Raw genomic sequence first — 23,410 nt, 5'->3', positions numbered from 1 at the left:
AGTCCAATCAAAAACTGGAAGAATCAGAATGCTTTTTGAGAGATGCTCAATATCTAACTCTAATTATCAATAATAATAATAAATAAATAAATAAACAGGAAAGTGAGAAGACTGGCATTTTGAGTTGATTGTACAACCTTCATATTTAAAAAAAAAAAATCCCTGATTCTCACTCTTCACTTTGACTCAACTATATCACAATGTTGCATATTTTATACATAATAGATTCCAGACCTAAGATCGCTTTTGTCTGTGCATGTCAGTGGTCCAAATGTCTCTGAACTCTCTTATTTCTGTGTACTGGGCTGCTTGGAATTCTTCTGAATTTGTAATTCCACAGAGGAGGGATGACCTCTGACTCCTCCTGCTTCCTGTCAGAAGTTTGTATAACATTCCAGAATGGAGCGAACACCCCGTTTATTCACTCCCTTTCTCATGTGGACTAGAGGAGGGGTGAAAACAGGATACTTTTTTCTCTCTCCATCCTCTCTCTCATTTGTGTTTATTTTTTGCTGCTTGGATCAACGCATTTGTAATGGTTCTAGTATATATGATCACCTCATTAAAAGAGTCCTTTTGTGTTCTGTGTTTTCTGAAACTTTAGATGTGAGTTGGATTTGAACTTTTCCAAAAACCTGCTGAGTGAACTTTCAAAATTTTAAATGGCCAACAACTTGAAGTGATAAATTCACCTTGATAGTTTACTATATTGTATTGTATTTTATTTATTGTGTAAGTTTTGTTAAAACAGCTCATTATGTCAGCCAATCCTGAGTAAAAGAATTGATTTACATAGTTTTTTTTTTTTCTTGTTGACAACAATTCAAGGTACATCAATTCAGGTCAGGCTAGTCTGTAGATACATTTCTTTTCATTCTTCTTTTATGTGTAAATAAGTCTTTAAAACAGCAGGAAAATCAAAGGAATTGGTCCGTTTCACACTCTGGTCATAATGCAAGTAATTTCCCACCGTTTATGCCCATTTTCTGCTTTCCAGTTCCCACGCATGTTTGGATTCTCTGTTGTTACTTAAAGAGCGTTATTGAAAAGACATGTAACACACACACACACACACATACATACAAAACACAATCACAGCCCTAATCAAGTATAGCTCTCAATTAGACACCAGGGAAACGGTCGCCATTGATGTTGTGTAATTACCCTCACGCAACTTTAATGTGTTATAATGAAGTCCCCGTACAGTGAGCCGTGTTGCCATGTAAACAAACTTAAGTTCCTTTAACCCGCAAATCCATTCGTGGAAAAGTATAAAAAGACGGTCAAGTGTGTGTTTCTGAATAACACTTCACTTATAGGCATTTATCATTATAGACAATCATTTTACTCCTTCAGTATTGATTTTGACGTTCCATTGTCCCATTTTAAAATTAATCTCGGTAGCTGGGAGCTTGTGCATGTGGTGAGTGGTTGAAATGAAGTGCGAGCTGCAGGTAGCCTGTCACTCAACCCGTAATTACTCGCTGAAGAGCGCCACGCTTTTTCTGTTCACTCTGCCGCTCAGTATGGGGTAAAGGTGGGAAAAAAGGATGAATGCTCAGAAAAACGTGGCATCCCGCGGAGCGAGGAACCCGGGCGCTCGTTTAGTGTTCGGGGTGCTCAGCATCCAAGTGTTTTAGTGAAGCTATTAGGCCCGGCTAATGAGGACGACGGGAATGGACAAATACAACCTCTAATTCGATTCAAATGTCAGTGTGGAGGGGAGCAGCTGTTGCTGTAGTGGTCTAAAGCTCTTAAAGGATTTGATGATTTTATGACCAAATCATGTAAAATGTTAGACATAAGCAATGTTATAAATAAAAGTATGGTCAAATGAATGGTCTTTCAGACGAATTCGCTGAACATTAATTGAGGCTTTTAAGTCTCGTTCCCACTGAAAATAATTTCCGGTGAAGAATCACCATTGATGGTGCCATTTAGTCCTGTTCTCCATCTGTGACCATGAAACTGCACCTTAGAGTGCTTCTGATATTCCCAATGCCATTTAAATGTATTTTAATTAATTTTGGGTTATCTTTAAGAATTACAGTATTTTGACTTATTTTCAAAAAGATCCAACAGACGCATTATAAAACAGAGAAACGTGTTTGGGAAAAACATTCAAATGGAGAACTTACTAAGGAACACTTAACTTTGAGTGGTCATAATACGTTTTTGGGGGGAATTTTCATTTAAATTTGATTCCATGTGATCCCAATCACTCCTGGGGTTGAAAGATTTGGCCACAGATTTTAAGTTGGTAATGCGTATTCACCGGGATTCACAGATTGAGCAACAGAACTCTGCTAGGTTTGAAACTGACTGGTGTGAGCTGTGCTTCATATATATCGCTACACTATGAACAATAGACTTTTTCACAAATGGCACTTTAAAATAGCTTTATCTTAATACATTGTTTCTCAACTGACAACCAAACAGTAAAAAAAAAATTACTATACAAAGGCAAAACATGTCTTTTAAAACACTAAAATGTATTAATAATACTATCATTATCTGTGTAAGCCCAACAATGCACTAAATTGTTAACTTGAATATAGGCTTGCCTTTTGTATGTTAAACTCTCTTTCTTTCTTTTGTTTGTTCTTTCTTCTTTCTTTCACTTTGCAGATGCAATGGCTACTCCATCTCCAGCCAAGAGTATGGGCGACCCAGGCATCACGCCACTTTCCCCCACACATGTACTGGTAAGCTCAGCTTTTTATTGCCAGCATGACGTCACCCATTACATGAAGGAAATGTCCGGTGTGCAAATGGGGCCTTAATGGATCGTCTTATTTACCCTGAGCTGCAATTACATGCAATAATGTAATGCTTGACATATACTTGACAGTATCTCTCTACTTCTTTTCATGTCTCTGTTTCCCTCTGCTTCTTTTCCCTTTTGTTTTTCTACAGAATGACTCAGAAGAGAATGAGTCTACGAGGCACCCATATGTGGTGGTGGTGGCCATCGACTTTGGCACCACCTCCAGTGGCTACGCATATGCCTTCAAAAAAGAACCAGAGTGCATTCACACTATGAGGTGAGACAAAAGGGACAGAGAGAAAGAGAGAGTGAGAGATAGAGTGGGGGTTTACCTGTAAAAGAAAAGCTCAAATGAGGAAATTTTTTGCTTATTTTGGCCAAAATGTAGTTTTCTTCCAGGTTTATATATTATTATTTATTAATATAATTGTATAATTAAATATAAATGATTATTTATTAAATAATTTAAAATAATATAAAAGTAGTTATTAATATTCCTTTAAATTTTAAATATATGTTTTATTTATTTATTTTGCTGGAGTAGCATCATTTTATGCAGAAAGTACCTTTTTTATTTATTTATTTAATCCTTCAGTAGATTTTTGAGTAAATTATGTTCGAGCAGAGCATCAAAAAACCTGTGTTCAACAGTGTACTCCTGTATGTGTAGTCCATCTCTTCTGAAGACATTAATATGATTGGCCATTAGAAGGTCATGTCTCTATATCAGTCAAACGTACAGGTGTCTTCCTCTCTAGGAACTTAGATGCCCCATTAAGACTCATTAGATATATACAGTCCCACTGTGTGTATGGTCTAAAACCATGTAACATTTGTGTGGGTGCGTGCGTTGTATATGAAAGTAAACCCACAGCTGCTCTGCTACCCTGACCTGACCTACTTGGTCATGTGGCTTTTGACTCTAAGGTCAGCTCTCCGGAGTACCTGCTGGGCAGAGTCAGCCACGTGTGTCCCGCCCAAATAGGCATGTGGTTTTCATTTAGGCATCAGATTCATTATGAAATTTGTAAATGGGATTCTATTTGTTAAACCGCACATGTACAGCTGTAGACGGTGTGCGCACATATATCCACATATTAAAAGATGGTTTGAAAACAGCTAAATGAATACAAGTGTGAATAGAGGCATGAAAAAATGTAAACATAAGCCTACTGCTTTCCATTGAAACAAGAAGGCCATTGCATATACAGTATAGATATGTTTAGCTTTGTCTGACAAGGACCCTTGGCATTCCGTTGTCCACGGCATTAGTATTCATTTAGGATCTTTGACTGTGTCAAATGTGGACAACGAGAGAGTGGGTGATGAGGACGAGAAAGGGAACGAGGTAAATTGAGACTGCTCTTCTATGGAAAAAAACAGTGGCTTGCTTCAATCTGGTTAATTCGAAATGTGTTTTGACTGCTGCTACAGATTTACAAGCACAAATAGCCCAAGGTCTCAGATTATTTGAGTTGGACTGATAGTCTTGTCCCTAAACCTTCGCATAAACTCAGATTTCCTTGTAAAAAGCTCACAAAACTCATTTACTAAATCTGTTTATAGTCAAGGAGACAGCTGCTTTGAGTTGGTTAAAGGGGTCATATAATGGTACATGCACTTTTACAAGTTGATTGTACTGCAATGTGTGTTGGCAGTGCCTGTACAGAACCATTATATAATGATAAAAATCCGTCCAGTGTTTTCTGTTTCTGTTTACTGTTTATCAACAGTATTGAATGATTTTGAGAGAAAGATCACCAGTCTGAACTTGAACAATTAGGCTACGCATCAGAAAATGTTGCCTTGTAGCTCAATCGATTTATTTTCAGACCTTCATCGAGGCCAGCTCTGTATTACTTTTCCTCCGTATGACGTCATCCGGAGGAGATTCAAGATCAGCCCGTCTGAGCTTTCATTTTCTCAAAGCCAGAGAAAGATAGCCAAAGCTCGGTTTACACCACAGCCAGTGGGGAACCATGTACAGGGGAACTCATTAATATTAACCTCAGAAAGTGAAATTTTGTCAGGGGACCTTTAATTAGGAGAAGTGAAAAGCTAAATGCTTCTACCCAATGAAATTATTTCATGATCCCATCATATCCCAATTCACACTCTCATTGGTTGTTTTTCCTTTGTTGCTAGGCGCTGGGAGGGTGGAGACCCAGGTGTGTCCAATCAGAAGACGCCTACTACCATTCTACTGACCCCAGACAAGAAGTTCCACAGTTTTGGTTATGCAGCCCGAGATTTTTACCATGACTTGGATCCCACCGAGTCTAAGCAATGGCTCTATTTGGAGAAGTTTAAAATGAAGCTACACACCACTGCTGTAAGGACACATTCCTACGATATTTTTTTTTAACAAAATGCTAATGCAGAACTTAACAAGTAATGCAAACAAACTCATTATTAACTGGTGAACCTATCAAAGCTTTAAAACACTGAAGCAATGCTGGTAATGAGTTGTCTAGTTTTATTAAAGTCTATTGAAGTACAAATACATTTTGATTTGACTTGTCAATCTCTTTCTTGTATCTGAGAGGCATTTATTGTCATTTTATCTTCTGCAGAATCTATCCATTGATACGGATTTACATGCGGCCAATGGGAAAAGGGTGAAAGCTCTGGATATTTTTGCTTATGCGCTGGCCTTTTTTAAGGAGCAGGCTCTTAAGGTATGTCTTACTCACATGATCATACAGAATGCTATGTTAAACCCAGTCAATTCACATCATTTTAACATGTTTTAGAAAGAAGTCTCGTATGCTCACCAAGGCTGCATTAATTTTGTTATATCAAAAATACAAAACAGTTATATTGTGAAGTATTATTATAATTTAATGCAACTGTTTTATATTTAAATATATTTTAAAATGTAATTTAATCCTTTGATGCAAAGCTGATTTTTCAGTCTTCATTATTGTTCAGAAATCATTCCAATTTGCATATTTGGTGCTCAAGAAACTATTTCTTTTTCTTTATTATTATTATTATTATTATTATTATTATTATCACAGTTGAAAAAAGTTGTGCTGCTTAATGTTTTTGAGGAAGCCATGATACATTTTATTTCAGGATTAAAATCCTTTATAGGAATGTCTTTACTGTTACCTTTTCTTTCAATTTAAGCTGTTTTTCCTGAATAAAAGCTTTAAAATGGATTTTTCTTATTGGATACAGGAGCTGAGCGATCAAGCAGGGGGGGACTTTGAAAATTCGGATGTCAGATGGGTCATCACTGTACCGGCCATCTGGAAGATGCCGGCCAAGCAGTTTATGAGAGAGGCAGCGTATAAGGTATAACGCTTCTTTCTCATAGCCGCACGTCTTGCTTTGATAAACAACCTACTGTGTGTTTGAAATTGGAGAGAGGTCTATGTGTACTGTGTGAAACCCTTGAATCATTACATTAATTGAAAGCACATACATTAATCACACGTTTGAAGTATGTGTTGTACAGTTTCTGGTGGGTGTTTTAAGGTACTGTAACACTTTAGTTGAGCTATTAAATTGAAATAGAGGAAGTAAAAGAGCACTGTTTTGCTGGCAATATAAAATAATAAAAAGAATGAGATGTACAGAAATACAGGATGTAAATGGAAAGAGAGGAAAGGCAGAGATTAATGGAAAAAGGAAAGACACTTATCTCATCCCTTAGATACAGCCTCTGTTTGTATGTTTGTTTTCACTGTCACTTAAGTGGACCACCTATAGAGACCCCCATATATGTGGTACTATATCGCTGTGTGGTCTGTAGTCGAAACATGTGGCCTATGTGTGTGTGTATGGTAGTCATATGATCTGCATTATTGAGATATTTAAGTGATTACAAGTGGTCAGGTGAGACTTTGCTTTTTACTCCTGGTTTTGATATGCAGCTTCAGTTTATCATTCATATCAGTCATATTGAAGATGCTTTGTGAAGATTTTTTTTTTTAGGCCAAATTGTTATTTTCTTTTTGCAATGTAAAGCCTGAAGTGATTGTTTGACAAGTAAGTAGTAAACAGAGGCGTGGATTTTCTCGCACTGAAGAGAGACAGAAAGGGTGGAAGAGCAGGGTGTGGCTCAGCGTCTCTCATCTCAATCCAAAGAAAAGAAGAAATGTGGTGGGGAAGGCAAGAGCGGGTGAGCTTCATCAATACACAGCAAGAAAAGAGAGAACAGTGGGAAAAAGAGAGCGGAGAAAAATAGGCAGCCTGCAACATTTGATATCTGCAATGGGAATTCCTGCAAAGCTTGCCTCAGGAGGTGTGTGTGTGTGTGTGCAGGGGCACACAGTGACTCAGCTCTTCATCTGCTGGATCAGGAGAATTTAAAGAAAGGACACTGCATTCACCCTTACCTCTGTCATGCTCTCTGCATCACTTTTTGCTTACATCACCTCCCCATATCTCACCGAATCCTGCAATCCTACTCACAGCAAACAGTGTCACTCATTTAGGTGGGGTTGTTTTGGGTTGTTCTGCAATAACTGTTTTAGATTTTATAGTTGGTTGACTTCAGTCAATAACAGCAGTATCTTGCAGTGTCACATTCAATTTGTCAATACATTTATTTGTTTTATTTATATGAATTTAAAATAACTCGGAGGTAAATAAAATACTGAAAAATATACACACTTGAGAGGTCAAACCTGCAAAACCGCTTGGGTGCTTCTGAAATGGTTTTATTAGAAAAATAGTGTTTTTCTTCTTCTTCTTCTTTTTTTCAGTTATCATTTTATTTGAAGTGATTGATTTTTGTTTTGTGCTTTCGTCATTTTTATGTATTTTAATATGATTAAATATTACATTATTGTTTTTTTTATTTATTTCCTGTTAGTAATTTAATGCTTTAATTTAAACTTATTATTTCAGTTAGTTGCCAAGGCAACATTTTTTATTTTTGTGTCGTTTCTTTCTTTCTTTTTTTAATCTGATATTTATTTCAGCTTTATCTCAATTAACAACTTAGTTAATGATAATTACTAAGGTCTGTAGGAAGACTATCTATTTATAAATTGCAGTAAATGTGAATTTAATGCAGTCTTGAATACTCTTCAGTTAATGACTAAAAATTAATTATCTTCATTCACATGTTTTTAAGCAAATATGAGCCTGAGTTTCATATTCCTGGTTTAATGCCTTGTCATTTGGTGTTTTGTACTCACCTAGGCTGGTCTGGTTTCTCGTGACAACCCTGATCAGCTGATCATTGCTCTGGAACCAGAGGCTGCGTCCATTTACTGCAGGAAGCTACGCCTCCACCAAATGGTTGATTTAAGCAACAAAACAGCCCAGAATGGTTACAGCCCAACAGAGAACGTTGGGAGTGGAATGACCCAGGGTAAGCTACCCAGTCAGTCTTTTACCACATTACAGGTGCAACACAAGTTTCCTGCTATGAGGACAAACCAAATGACACTCATTTCATTTTAGTTATGCTCAAGTTTATGCGATAGCACTTAAATAATTCTTGTGGATAATGTTGGCCATGTGTTTTGATGCCACTAACCTGGCCAGTGATTAGTTCTTCTTCAAAAGGCATAAGTTACTGTGTATAGTAAGCCAGTCAAATTATTGCTTGGCAGATAAAGTTCAGATAGTGAGTGAAGAAACTGGGCATGCTGCTGTTGAGGGAGGCTAGTTATCAAGTATGGTTGAAAATTCAGTTTGTAGGGGGCTGTAGTTGTTCGGCAAGTCACGTTGTGTCTTTGAGAGTGAGAAAGACCAGAAAGATAAAAAAATATTTTACTATGTATAGTAAAAAGACACAATTTTTACAACATCCACTCTTTCCCCAAAACAGTGCTATAAATTGAGAAAAACAAAGCCGAATCTGCCCGAGCATGTACATCACTCTCACCACATCGGCACGCAGTTTGCGCGTCTAAATTGCAAAGTTCATTGTAAGATTTTTTTTTTTGTTAAGGTTTTGTTTCCTGTGTGTGCTTTATTTAATGGAAATCGAACGTCGAACTTAATCGAAAGTCGCTCTGCATATGTCATCTCCTTCATCTCTGATTGGTTTTAGGTCTATCCAATTGCGCCCATAGGCATTTGAGCTACGTCTGTTGGTGACGCCCTTTGGAAATTGTTTGTCTATGATGCTTTTCCAGACCATAACTCAGTTACAACTGAGAATGGTCACACTAAAGTATAATGTAAATGCGTCAAATTCAAACCTCAGAAGTAAAAGTGCTTTTGTATAGAGGCAGAGCCGAGTGCATGTTTTCCTTTCCCCTTCCAGTCCATTCCAGTTCACTTCCATTGCCCTGCTCATGTATTTATGACCGACTGACGGCGCATGTACACACAGTCTGCTTTGTATTAAAAAAAAGCATTTTTAGACTTGTACATTGTATTTAATGGGTCTGTGATTTTAGAAAAGTAATTTGCATGTGCATTCAGAAGGCAACAGTCATTTGGACCACTGCTGAATGGTGATGCCAGAATGAGAAACGGCTAAAACAAATTCACAATCCCCCTGTCGCATACATCTCTCTCTCTCTCTCTCTCTTGAAGTTTGCATGCACATTTTTTCATAAGCATGTAATTTGTGTAAGGTCATGCCTTTCATTCCCCTGGAAAGAAAACATTTTTAATTATAGCAAAAAATGTTAACAAAAATGTTAATCTGTTTCTGGACCATTTGTACAATTAATCACATTTGTAAAGAGTTTAATTATTTTTGGTTGATGTCAACATTTAAGAATGTTAACTTACAATAAGAATGTTATTTGGTCCATTTAACTGTATGTCTGTGTAGCAAACTAGCTCTATGAAATATGAATAATCAATCATAACTTGTTATAATTGGTTATGAATATTTGGATCAGTTAATCGGGTTAAGCTACATTAACATTATTACAGCCAATTACTCAGTTCATCCCATGAACACTCAATATTGGTTATTAATTGATTAATAGAAATGTGCATTTCCGGGGCATGGGGGATGTCTTTCTAACTAAATACTACTAAGAGCAAGTAGTCAAGATCTATGATTAATGACTCCAGATATGAGCTTGAGACACGGACAACTTTACGTGTGACAAGAACAAGATTTTATTAACTAGACTAAACATTTAAACTACGCTAACAAACACATACATGCATGCTACAGACAGAATACAGGAAAGCAATAAGTTATTTGTTTGAAGTTCAGCAGATCAACAGCCTGAGCAAACCATCAGTTTAGTTCTAACACGCCCTTCTTGAAAAGGGGTAAGTAAGGCTACTTATGTGTCACATAATGAGTCTAATTTTGATACTTGCATGTCTCGTCCATTTGTATTAAACTGTCCTTATGCAATTTGTTGAGGCTCCAGTTGATCTTTGCTTATGTGCTCTTGATGAGAGAGAATCAGTGGGAGTCAGAGGATCTTTGTGAATTAAATGACAAGGCCGCAGCCTTGAGAGAGAGCTGATCTTGATGATGAGTGATTTTTAAAGTGTGAAAATGTCACACCCTCTGGAGGTGCGTGAGCCAATGCGAAGCCATCCCTTTGGATGGGACTTTTTATGACCCCTTCTAGCAGGGCATTTGAATGTTTAATTTCATTGAGTGTTTACGAAAAGAATCTTCAAGGTTCTTATAATACTAATTCATCAAAGTTAGCCAAATGTAATGTAAATTAACATGGGGAACGAAGATTGGATTTTATAGAGAATAAACATGCTACGCATATGATTTTGGTTAACCATAGTATGCAAGTCATGTTTCAGACCAAAATAGTTTAGAAGAGAGAGTGAAACAACCACAAACCACATAAAGGAAAGACCAAACCACATAAAAGGAAAATTATGAGATGGAAAATGGTTGTGTGTGTGTGTATATATATATATATATATATATATATATATATATATATATATATATATATATATATGATTAAAAGAGTTCTTAATTCTGTTGGGTCGTAAAGCTTGTTATCAGGCTCAATGTGTCCTGTAACAGGTCTGCCAGTTGGTAGGCATCATTTGTGGGGGAAGTTTCATAGAACTTTGTAGGAAGAGTGAAATTGTTCATTAAATATAATGATTAATTTATTTGTGTCTGATTGGTCTAGATGCTACATCTGAAACCGAACTATCTTTCCTGTAAAAAAAATATATATATATATATATATCAGGGGACTTGTGATATTAGTGACCTCAGTCTAATGACATCAGCAAGCACATCTGTAACTGTAAACCTTACAAAAGAAGTGACACAGTAAGAATTTGACCTGATAGATTTTGTGCAGTAAAGATGAAAATAACAGCAATTATTGAAGTAATGGTGCTGTGGTGAAAAAGTCTAAAATTGCATGTGCTCTCTTTGCATATGCTGTTCTATAAATAGAGAGCTGAAAAGAATGGATGAATGACATGTTTATTGATTATTTTAGCAGTAGTATTTGTGCTTAGATAGTCTGTATATTTGAACATGGTTGCTTGCTTTAGGAGTTTCTGAAACAGAAAGCCGTTGTGTGACTTCAAACTGAATGTCAGAATTGGAAAGAAAGGTGATTTAAGCAATTTTGAGCGTGGCATGGTTGTTGGTGCCAGATGGGCCGGTCTGAGTATTTCACAATCTGTTCAGTGGGATTTTCACACACAACCATTTCTAGGGTTTATAAAGAATGGTGTGAAAAACATCCAGTGTGCGGCAGTCTTGTAGGCGAAAGTGCCTTGTTGATGCTAGAAGTCAGAGGAGAATGGGCTGACTGATTCAAGCTGATAGCTTGTGTTACCACTGTGCAGGGTGGTGGTGGTGGTGTAATGGTGTGGGGGATGTTTTCTTGGCACACTTTAGACCCCTTAGTGCCAATTGGGCATAGTTTAAATGCCACGGCCTACCCATCCTCTACTTCACCATGTCACAAAGCTCAAATAATTTCAAATTGGTTTCTTGAACATGACAATGAGTTCACTGTATTAAAATGGCCCCTACAGTCACCAGATCTCAACCCACTAGAGCATCTTTGGGATGTGGTGGAACAGGAGCTTCGTGCCCTGGATGTGAATCCCACAAATCTCCATCAACTGGAAGACGTTATCCTATCAATATGGGCCAACATTTCTGAAGAATGCTTTCAGCACCTTGTTGAATCCATGCCACGTAGAATTAGGCAGATCTGAAGGGTGAAAGGGGTCACAGTATAAGTATGTTACTATCTTTTAACTTTGTATTAATCTTAACTTTAAAGATTAATACAATGTATTGAGAAAGAAGAAACTCTAGATGGTGCGGGCCAATGGATCCTTAACTCAACCTGCTTGTAATCACATCGTTATCTATAGAGCACAGCTGATTCGTTCCTGCTGTATCAGTAGCCAATGGGCTTGCATACTCAACCTTCAAATACTTGGGTACAACCATCACTTCACTTCACACTATAACCAGTGTGAAACAGGCGTTATCATCAATGTTGCGAACATTTGTGTTGCTTAATATTTTTGTGAAAACAATGTACATTTTTTTTTCACTACCTTGCCTTGATATTTCGATAATCTAAAATAGACTGTAAAATTTCAGATGTGGGTCTGTTGTGTGTTAAAAACACTGTTAGATGGAGCAGTTGTTAGGTCTCCCACGCCCCATCAGAACTTGCCATGTACTGAAAAAAAAAATGTCTGCATTGTTTTCTGTGAGTTGGAGGAAATGTCAATCTGACATCAGTCTCCATGCAGTCACTCTCCCTTAGAGCTAACACTTCCTGTTTGGGAATGTGTACAACTGTCAGGATGGCCATTATCCTCTGATGTCATCAGACCAACTGCCCTTTATCAGACCAGGACACTCTCCCCCTCTGCAGTGAAGGAACAGACTTTTACATTCCGGTTCCAGACAGGAAGTTCACAAAAGTGAAAAAGAGAGGAAGTCTTTCAATGAAAAATGCCTGATGTAGACCTGAGGGTCGAAACGTTGCATTTTAATAAATACTTTGGAGCATTCATTTTTTAGTGTGCGGACTTCACACTTCTTTATTTGTCAAATAAGTAAATAACATAAAAATGCCAGCTATTTTACTGCTTTTTTTATTTCATAAATTTCCTAAAATTTAGTCTGCTTTTTTTCCAGCAGCATCACCCTGCTCAAAGAAATCACATGCAGCCCATGTTCCTTTCTCATCCTGTCGCCTTGCCTATAGAAATGCCACACACACACACACAAATAGCTTCACGCTGCATTCCCTCTCACACACACTTCCTGTCTCTTTCTGTCAATAACCAGCCAAGGAGCATGTGCGCCGTAACCGACAGAGCCGCACCTTTCTGGTGGAGAATGTCATAGGAGAGCTCTGGTCTGAACTCACTGAAGGTAGAGTCTTTGTCTTCTCTCACACTTTTCTTTTAGTATTTTGCTCCCGCTGTTTCTAATGCTGCTGTCAAGTTAAGAAAGCCTGAAGCTCTTAAGAAGGATGCTCTAGTCTCAAATAGCTAGACCTTTCAAAAAAAAACAAACGGACCTTGATGCAGCTTATTCTGGCTAAGAATCATCCAATCAGATATGAAGAGACTGACTCACACGTCAAACAACAGATTACAGTATGATTTTTTTTTAATGCACTGATGTGTATAGACATTGTCCTTAGAATTTTCGTCTGTCCAAAAGTAATACTTGATAATTATTTCACATAATAAGTTGTATCAAGCCACTCAATCAGATTGGCATTTTTGTGCTATATGCAATAAAGTCAGTGAGTGTGGTTTATGGATGTGCCAACTGAGACTAGATGCACCCTAGCTGAGAGCATAAGGAAGATCCTGCCCTGCTTTAGGGAGCCCGGACTTATTCTGCTGTCTGAATTAGCAGCGGCTCAACCGTCAATTTCCTCGGCAAACTTCACCTATTCATCACTGCTGGAATAACCTCCATGCAAATTAGTTTTTTAAAATCATTTCAAATTTCACTACATTTTCAGTGTTGAAGGGATAGTTCATTCAAAAATGAAAGTTGTCATCATTTACTCACCTGAATGTTGTTGTTTTTCCACACCTGTATGTTTTTAAGAAGATATTTTTCAGAATGTTCTAGATTCTTACTTTTATTTTGGGGGGGAATTCATTATGGTTTGGACCATCATTAGAGAGTAAATAATGAGATATATTTTTGGGTGAACTGTATATAGTAAATAATATACAAAACCTACATAAAACTTTAATTCCAAAGGCTTCTATTTGAAATCCCAACCAGTGAGCTCTAAATGTAGGTCACCTTGCAAAAGCATTTTTCCATTACTCCCATCCAACATCTGCAGAGAGTTTATGGAAAAGAATAAAATGTCACCAGACAAGATATAGATCCACTAATTTCTTTTTTCCTGGTGAGCCTCAAATGTTGTTTCTGCTGCTGTAGGTGACCGTTATGTGGTGGTGGATTGTGGAGGAGGGACAGTGGATCTCACTGTGCATCAGATCCGGCTGCCGGAAGGGCACTTGAAGGAGCTTTACAAAGCTTCAGGTACAAGGCACAACTCTTATGGCTAGTAGCTTGAGATTAACATTTTAGCTTAATATAAAGAAGCTTTTATTTAAAAGATAACTGCTATTCTGAAATATGTAATATCTGAAAATCCTATTTCCAATCATCTGAAGTCATTTTCTTCTTTCCATCCTCTCCGTAGGAGGCCCGCACGGCTCTATCGGTATAGATTATGAATTTGAGAAGCTCCTGTGTAAGATATTCGGGCAGGATTTCATCGACCAGTTTAAGATCAAGCGTCCAGCCGCCTGGGTGGATCTGATGATCGCGTTTGAGTCTCGTAAGAGAGCCGCAGCTCCTGACCGAAGCAACCCGCTGAATATTAACCTGCCCTTTTCTTTCATCGACTACTACAAGAAATTCAGAGGACACAGTGTGGAGCATGCACTGAGGAAGAGCAAGTGAGTGTCTAAATGTGGCAGAAATCACCCATGATCACAGTCCAGTCAGGTTCCACCAAACTTTCAGTTTCGTCATTATCTATCCACTTTCTTGCTGCTTGAAACATGTATGTTTTTCCCCCTTTTGGAATAGCTGCTTTTCAGGGATGTGCACAGGAATTTTGAGGGGCAGTTGCTCTGACCTGAAAAAAGCTACTACTAAAAATGGCAAATTGCCTTATCTGACAACGTTTATCTCCAAACTCATATTGTGGTCTTATTTATAAAGATTGTAAAACGTCAGAGATGGGCTGGTTTATGACTTTGTAAACAGTATACAAAATGTATTAACAATATGTTAAATGTCACCAAAATGACACATGAGAAGAAGAGTTCCTCATATTTTTGTTTGTTTGTTTTTTAATTATTATTATTACTTATTTTTTTTTTTTAATTGGAAAATAAATAATCTGTATTGAATTGACAGATGGGTTTTGAATTTTGTCGTAGGATTGCACGTATTGCGCATACTTTTATTCATTCCTGTAGATTTTGTGCTCACACCCAAAGTGCGCACACATAAAGCCGCCTCTAAATGCAGTTTCTTTTCGTTTCTTTTTGCACTTGAACCGTCAAATTCACACAGAATAATGCAAAAATGCCTGTCACACAGTTATGTTTTAAGTAAATGTAAACAGTTGAGAAAGAAAACATATATAACAGTATAACAGGATAAAGAGAAAGAAGACATGTGTAACAGGATTGTGCAGCAAAAATTATGAGGTGATATTAAAAAGATCTCTATGGCAGTTTTTCCCCATTATATTGATTGATGGCCAGTGAAAATATGGGAATCTACTAGACACAGTGGCTGGAGAGCAACAATTTAATGTCAAGTTGTGTATATACATTATATATATATATATATCTGCGAGCAGCGATGAAGGGCCATATATATAGATGTATGTGTATACACACACACCATAAAGGTCAGGATTTGATTCACTTATAGTTTTCTCCATTGCTTTAAACGGGTGACTGTTTCCTGCTGACTCTCTGCCTTTGCGGTAATTGTTGTCTGTCTCTTTTGAGGTCGAGCATGTGTGACCTACAGCCCCTGGAGAGTTAATCTGTCTATTCATGACTGTTGTCAATACCGTATACACAGGCATTCAATAAGCCATCATGCCCTGTATAAAGATGGCCAAGTCAGCTAAATGAATACCATGTCTGTGTGTGTGATTGCTGACTATGTGCTAGTGTTTCATAATCAAGAGCATAGGAACATGGGGACATGATAAGCGCTTATCAGATTAGATTATTGCTTGCGGAGGCTTCTGTCTGGTCTTAAAGTTGTCATTTTATAGATCCGGTGTTCTGACAATTCATGCTACCCATTGAGATTTCCTACTTACCGGTTATGCGCATGTGCAGACTCACAGTTTTTTTTTTTTTTTTTTTTTTTACATATACAGTAGCTACTCATAACTTAGAATTGTATTAAAATTGTATTTCATACGACTTTAATCGGCATTCTGTGATCAATTCGCGCTACGGTAGCATTTTTCGACAAGGCAGCAAAAATCGACAGAACACCGGCTACATTTTTTTTCACCTCACAGCCAAGCAAAAAGATTATCCGAAAATGACTTAAAATAGTAGTCTTCTAAAACTAGTTATAATGGTATCAGAATCTAGTTTTATCATTCTAGCATTTTTGCAAAAAAAAATGTAATGCTGTTAAATTATTTAAGAGTTAAATTTATTCTTTCCTCGACACAGTAATGAGGTAATCAATCAAGAACCACGAGTAAGACTACTCTAACTTGCGTGTTATAGATTTTGAGCTCTTATGTCTCTCCGGGGAGAGTTTTTCCAACATGCAGGCGAGTCTGAGCACTCGTTCAGCCCTGCATTACACTGCACTGCACAGCATTATGGGAATATGTGCAACTGCTTACTGGAAAACACAGCTACTGACTTTTATAGCAGTGTAAAACCTAATAATGCAATCTCAATAATATCAGGTTTCTCAGTACAGTAGTCTTCTAAATGTGAAGAAAGCTTTTAAACTGCACCGAGGCCACATGAGGACACTTATTTATTTTCAGTCTATAACTCTCACTGGTTCTCTATTTGTCTCTCTTCGTCAGTGTGGACTTTGTGAAGTGGTCTTCGCAGGGAATGCTGAGAATGAGTCCAGATGCGATGAATGCACTGTTCAAACCAACTATAGACCACATTATACAGCACCTGAGTGAGTACTCGCCCCTTTCTACTGGAACAATGTGCCATATGAGTTACAATTATTGACAGACTATGCCTGTATGTAATGTACCGATTCAGATAGGATTGACATCTCTGGAGTTGTTTGTGAAATGGGAGTGTTTGTTGTTCGGATTTGGGTGTTGATGGAAGGTTATGTGCTTTGGATACATGCGTAACTAATAACAAGTTTTATAAATGTCATTTAATTATACAATATTTAATAGAATGTATATATTTAAGGGATTTTCATTAATGGGGATCGTGCTGCTTCTGGATTTATGTCAGCACCTTACTTTCACATCGGGTCAAAATTGCATTGTTGAGGGAAGTAAAAAACAGATAAGTTGCATCTGTGTATAGGTCACAATTTATTATTACATTTGATCAGAGCTAATGAAAAATACCTGTAAATAAAATGAAACTGCAACAAACATTATAAACTTGTATATTTCCCCTAATCCCACAGAAAATACTTTTGAATTAAACAGTATTCAGCATAGAACAGGAATGAAAAATACGTATATGTAACAAACTAATTATGATTTATTTATTTATTTAAAGCAAATATGAAACTTTTCTTTTAAGTTCAATTGCTGAAAATAATTTCCAATATTTTTAATTTCAGTTTACAATAACATCGCTGTATATAATATCATAAAGTTTTTTTATATATAAAAAAATAACAAAAATGTACTGCATTGAATTCCATATATTTTATGTTAGTGCTGTCAATCGATTAAAAGAAAATCAATTCATATTACAGAAAAATATGCAATTTAATTAGTTAATCCCAACTAACATTAAAGTTTCTTGCATATTTTTATATGGTAATATTTTCACGTTTAATCTCAAAAAGAACGTAGAAACAACAAATACAGTACATTTTAAATATTTGTTTAATGACATCTTTTTTTCTTTTGTTCTCTGATTATCGTTACTGACAGACACAGCAGCTGGTTTATTAGGCTTCTGTCACTTTAAAACATGGCGCACATGAAAAATGCCTGGCATGTTGGCATAATTTTTTGGTTTTGTTCGTTCAAGTGCTGTCTTAAGCAGCTTTCAATGCACACAAGTCATGTGTGTGTCACACCGACAGGAGATTCACAGACGCACCAGCACTGTGCTGCCTTCTCATTTGTGTTTTATCGTGCTTTAATGGGTTAAAAGCTTTTGCATGAATAAGAGCCTGATCATTGTGTTGGAATGGAATCAAAAGGACAAATCACACTGCACCAACAAATCGTGTGTTACCCCGGTCACCGTCTATTAGCATTGGATTGAACATGTATTGAACATATACTGTAATCTGGTCATTGTTCACGATGGTCGGTGTCTTTTGGTGCAGTATGAATTGGTCTATAGTCTGAAGCGAAATAATTGTAGTCTGTGTCCTTCATACACTTCGTAATTTTCTCTGCTCAATATTGGCTATGATATTCGACAGCTAGCATTGACTACTCCTGACTGCAAATTTGGGTAAAAATCTGTGCAAAAGTTGTGCTGTGTATTCCAGCCTTGAGTAGAATCTGTAAAGCTGTATAAACTAATGAGCTTTTGGAAAGCACAATTAGGGCATGCGTTGGCCCAGTCAGAGGAGTCTCGACCATCTGCCCAAAATACTCCAGCACACACAGAACTGGGTCAGAACTCAGTCCCACTGCTCTCATGTTGGTTACAGCTGCGATCTGTTCAAACAAAAACTGCGAGCAGAAACAACCCTGCCAATGAACTTCATTTTTTGGCATTTTGATGAAAACCGGAGTAAATGTGTAACATGCAAAGATTTCAATTTTGTAGTAATAAATCTTGCAATGACATTTGTCAAAATCCTGTTTCTGTTCTCCAGCTGAGTTATTCGACAGGCCGGAGGTGACAGACATCAAGTTCCTTTTCCTGGTGGGGGGATTCGCAGAGTCTCCACTGCTGCAGCAGGCGGTTCAGAATATGCTTCAGGGCCGCAGCCGAATTATTATTCCGCATGATGTGGGTTTGACCATCCTCAAGGGGGCGGTGTTGTTCGGCCTGGATCCTAGCATCATAAAGGTGCGGCGCTCTCCGCTCACTTACGGCGTTGGCGTCCTTAACCGTTTCGTAGAAGGGAAGCACCCGCCCGAGAAGATGCTTGTAAAAGACGGAACGCGCTGGTGCACCGATGTTTTCGATACGTTCATCTCTGCCGATCAGTCGGTGGCGCTGGGTGAAACGGTAAAACGCAGCTACACACCGGCGAAGCCGTCGCAGCAGGTGATTGTCATCCACGTTTACTGCTCAGAAAAGGAGTCTGCCATTTTCATCTCAGACCCAGGTGTGAGAAAGTGCGGTACGCTGAAGCTGGATGTGAGCGGTACTGAGAGCCCAGCGGCACGAAGAGAGATCCAGACGCTCATGCAGTTCGGAGACACGGAGATAAGAGCCATGGCTATTGATGTGGCAACCTCTCGCAGTGTCAAAGCTAGCATCGATTTCCTTAGTCACTAAAAAAAGATGAGGGATGACTAAACAACACTGCAGAAACTCCGTATTTTAGTCAAGTTTTCCAGTGAAATGTCCCAACAAAGTCCAAGTAAAGACATTTATAATTTTACGAAAGATTAAGCAGAAAAAACGTTTTCAAGAAATGTTTCTTAAGCAGCAAATCAGCATATTAGAATGATTTCTGAATGATCATGTGACACTGAAAACTGGAGTAATGGTGCTGAAAATACAGCTTTGCCATCACATAAATAAATTACAAATTAAAAATAGTAATATTATTTATATTTTTACACAATTACAGAAAATTTTTGATCGCATAAATGCAGACTTTTCGAAAAAATGTACTGACCCCAAACTTTGAATCAGTTGCGTATTGAATTATATTTATTTGCAAATTGTTTTATTTTCTTGTTATAAACATCATTAAATTGTAGATTTCTACTTGAAAACGACAGGGTAATACAAATAAAATGGTAAAAAAAAAAAAAGTCTTTATCTCATGCTGTTATGCTTCTCAAGTCAATATTTCTTGTTTAGAGGATGTTCAGATATTTTGACTGGAAAACAAGACCAAATACTGATTAAAAGTATTGTTTTGCAGTGTAAAAGGATAGAGAAAAGAAAGGTAAAACTAAAAATAGAGATTGAGATTGATCTTGAGATTTGTAGGTTTGGAGTCTCAACTAATACACCATGTTTGCCGACCTTCTATGTGACATTCGCTTGAATAACTGTGCCATTCGTGTTATTTTATTTAGTCATTTCAATTTCCAGATGCACAACTGGACTCAACTTCAGAAAGAAAAGAATTTCTCCTTTGGCCAAAGTTGAGTTCATTATGTTCATTTTTACCAACGCTCTCTTCGTCTAGACTCAGTCCGATATTCTCTGTATGCTTGTATTATCTATTTGTGTAGTCTGGCTATGGCTATTTTCTGCACAGAGATGCAAACTCTGCATGGATAGAGCCAAAATACAGCTGCGTATTGCTAGTAGTGCAATTTGGGATAGCATATTGTATTAACTTAGCAAGTCGAGTTCAGGTTAAGGCAGCTACGTCAGTCTTATACTCACAATATAACATTGTTCTCTTACGAAATGTACTGCTTTGCTCTGAAACTCTGGCCTATTACCTCCAAGGCCCAGTCCAGAACCAGTTCATTCATTTAGGTTACAATGAGGAGGTAAAGCAGTTGGTTTGAGCTGCTGGACTGGTGACCAAATTGTTAGTCTGAAACAGAACTTTAAGAATGGTACCGCTACACATCACAAAGGTGCTGATGTCCATGACAAAATTACTAGTGCTATGCGGCAAAACACAACATAAATCTAATTTTTTTTTTTGTTGTTGTTCTTACGTTTCATTATCTTGATTATGTGTTTCTTTTATGCACGTCAAGGCATTTTAGGAGTTCTGGACACTTGCGTTGACTCTAGTTTAGGGCGCCATTCCGTTTGTCCCAAAATGCAGCATATCTTTTCATATTGTTGGTCAGTATGTCGCTCTAAGCGGAATGAGAAAGCATAAATCCTAGAATGTGAATTTAAATCATCATTTGAAGTGGCAGAGATGGTATTTGCTAGCTGCACCTAAACATAATTTGAAAGGATAGCCATCGCTATATGCTAGTTGCCTTTAATACTGCTCTTATAGAAAGAGATGCCACTGATTTTTTTCCCTTTTATTTAGTATTTTTATTTAGGAGATTATTTTGAAGAATATGTGTCAAATGAAAGTGTTTATTTCTGTATATACAGTATTTAAAGATATTGTACAGATTTCTAGCATTGTTTTGGCATTAGCAGCTTTATGAGCAGTGTGTGTATGCAGACCTTAAGAGCACACGTTCTTTTTTTTTTCCACTCTCACCAGCCTTCACATGGATAGTAAATTCAGATTTGACCCTAACCCAAACCACAAATCTCTCTTTATCTTAACCCCAAACAAACCTGTGATTCCTAACTTGCAATTCCCATTTCCCAAATCTCATATGCGGCTTTGTGAATTGCCTTTTGTTGCTCATTTTGAATATCACAAGACTTGAAAACCTTTGACCTTAACAACTTTACTCGCAGTTATCATTTTAAATAAGACATGTAACATTGTGGTATATTTTGTTCTGGGGAAATGAGGTGACTCAGATCTTAATCTGTAGACGAATACCACAAATCACAGGCAATAGTTGTGCTTTTGGTTTGGAATATACTGAGATAAATGCAACGCTAAATGAAAGCAATAAAGTATTGCAATGTGACATTCCACATTTTATTCCCACTTGCTCCATCATGCTATTCTGCCAGTGTGCCGTCTGTGTCAAAGCTTCAGCTGCAAAATTGTAATGTTGCTATGAAATTGTATTAATTAACATTTTTAGATCATTGAGGTGGAAAAAAAAACGATGAAAATGTTCACATGTTCTTTGAAAGACAGCATTTTTGGCCTTCTTGGAAAAATATGCGTCAGCCAATTGCTTTTCTACAGATTTGCATAGCAACGTAAGACGAGAAGCTCCAAATCATTCTTGCACAGGACAGGTAAAATTTGTGATAAAGCACAGATCCTGGATCAAAAACATGATGGATCAAAAGTCACACGAGCATCTGCCAGATTGTGAATAAAATATCATCAAACTATGTAATATCATTGGAAATGAAAAATAGCAAGCAACACACTAAATGCTAAGGCTTATCGTAATGTAATCTGAATTTGCTGCTCATGTGATTAATTGCAAATAATTGCATCTGCTCTGCACGATTCGCATGAGTGACCAAATAAATATGAGAAATTTTTTTTTTTTTTTTTTTTTGGTTTGGTTCATTTAAATATTCTATTTTAAACTAAATAGATCTCTGGATAATAAAACCCGAGCTACCACAAATCACTCTCTCATCATTGGCTGTGCAAGGCAGGGATGTCATCGCGTGTGATACAGTATATATGTACACACATAGACATACAACTTTACAAACGTGCAGATTTGTGAAGTAAGCACACCTTTTTTGCTCTGAGAGTATTGATAGGGTGAATGTTAAAACATAAAATATTGTTCTGCTGGTTTAAAGTTTTGCTTTTGTTTTAACTTGTTTTGCACCATACCGTTTCATGGGCAGCTTTGCTATTATTTTTTATTTTTTTATTAATGACACAATGTATAGCCTCTTTATAAAATGTAGTTATCACTATGATGTGTTTGTAAAATCACATAAAAGCACTATTTTTTTGTTTTTCGGTTTCTTCACTCTTTTTAAAGTATTAAAATGCTCGGCCCTGTTGGGGCGACGTTTGCTATAAATTCACTGTGAATTTGATTTTGATTGCTTTTTCAGCATTATGTTATTTAACTTGGTTTAACTAAAAGTGGACCAGGTCAAAGGGTGTGAAAAAAAACAAAACAAAGGAATTTCACAGTTTGCTAGATTCTGTGCTTTAAATGCTTGAAAATCACCTAGTCATTCACTTAGATCCAAGGTGGCTGCTCACCCCTAGAGTATACCTACTGGGTTGTTTTTATTAATTGGATAAAGTTTCACTGCTCTTGTCATATGTACATCAAAAGAAAATTGCAGCTGTATTTCAATTAATGCCAAGTACTAACAGCCAAAATGTCACTCAATAAAAAGTATGTGTTATTTCAAAAAAAACGGCCGAGTTAAGTTCCTTGTGTATGAAATGAGTGACCTTGTGCTAAATCATTCTTCTCTTTTAAATCCGAGAGGGGCTAATTCTTCAATGAGATTCTTTCTTAAGAGTTAAAAATGGCATTATTACTTCATGAACCTTATATTTAATTTTTCTTAGTTAAAAATAAAGACCAAATTCTGCAGGCACTTAAAAGACATAATGAATGCATAAATTCCATTTATGAATGGAAGAAAACGCTTGAAGAAAAGAGGAATGGAAATATGAAAATCACCCATTATGCGCATTAATGGAACTTCCCTATTGGCATTTTATGCATAATTTTAACCACCCAAATTTTACGAGGTAACGATAATATCATGTTACAACATATGAGAATTTTACAGAAATGTAACATTTTTAGAAGAAAATTAAGCATTCATGAA

The 23,410-nt window shown here is 37.0% G+C and overlaps 1 protein-coding gene across 4 annotated transcripts in view; it reads left to right on the top strand.

Moving 5' to 3' along the window:
• The window catches only part of hspa12a (heat shock protein family A (Hsp70) member 12A), a 34,488-nt gene extending 11,501 nt beyond the window's left edge, over window positions 1-22,987 (top strand). For 3 of the 4 annotated variants that reach the window (XM_039670034.2, XM_039670043.2, XM_039670049.2), the window contains exons 2-12: window positions 2,629-2,705; window positions 2,917-3,044; window positions 4,913-5,099; window positions 5,341-5,445; window positions 5,951-6,067; window positions 7,925-8,096; window positions 12,969-13,055; window positions 14,094-14,198; window positions 14,362-14,620; window positions 16,753-16,856; window positions 18,717-22,987. In XM_039670034.2, coding sequence (XP_039525968.2) covers window positions 2,629-2,705; window positions 2,917-3,044; window positions 4,913-5,099; window positions 5,341-5,445; window positions 5,951-6,067; window positions 7,925-8,096; window positions 12,969-13,055; window positions 14,094-14,198; window positions 14,362-14,620; window positions 16,753-16,856; window positions 18,717-19,348 — 1,973 coding nt within the window. In that variant the 3' untranslated portion in view covers window positions 19,349-22,987. The remainder of the gene's footprint in view (window positions 1-2,628; window positions 2,706-2,916; window positions 3,045-4,912; window positions 5,100-5,340; window positions 5,446-5,950; window positions 6,068-7,924; window positions 8,097-12,968; window positions 13,056-14,093; window positions 14,199-14,361; window positions 14,621-16,752; window positions 16,857-18,716) is intronic. The other variant, XM_089120311.1, reaches the window with a different exon arrangement.
• The last annotated feature ends 423 nt before the right edge of the window (window positions 22,988-23,410 follow it).

The sequence above is a fragment of the Pimephales promelas genome, chromosome 15 (assembly GCF_988280905.1).
Source record: "Pimephales promelas chromosome 15, fPimPro1.hap1.1, whole genome shotgun sequence".
Classification (NCBI taxonomy): Eukaryota; Metazoa; Chordata; class Actinopteri; order Cypriniformes; family Leuciscidae; genus Pimephales; species Pimephales promelas.
This window is presented reverse-complemented; position numbering and strand designations above follow the sequence as displayed.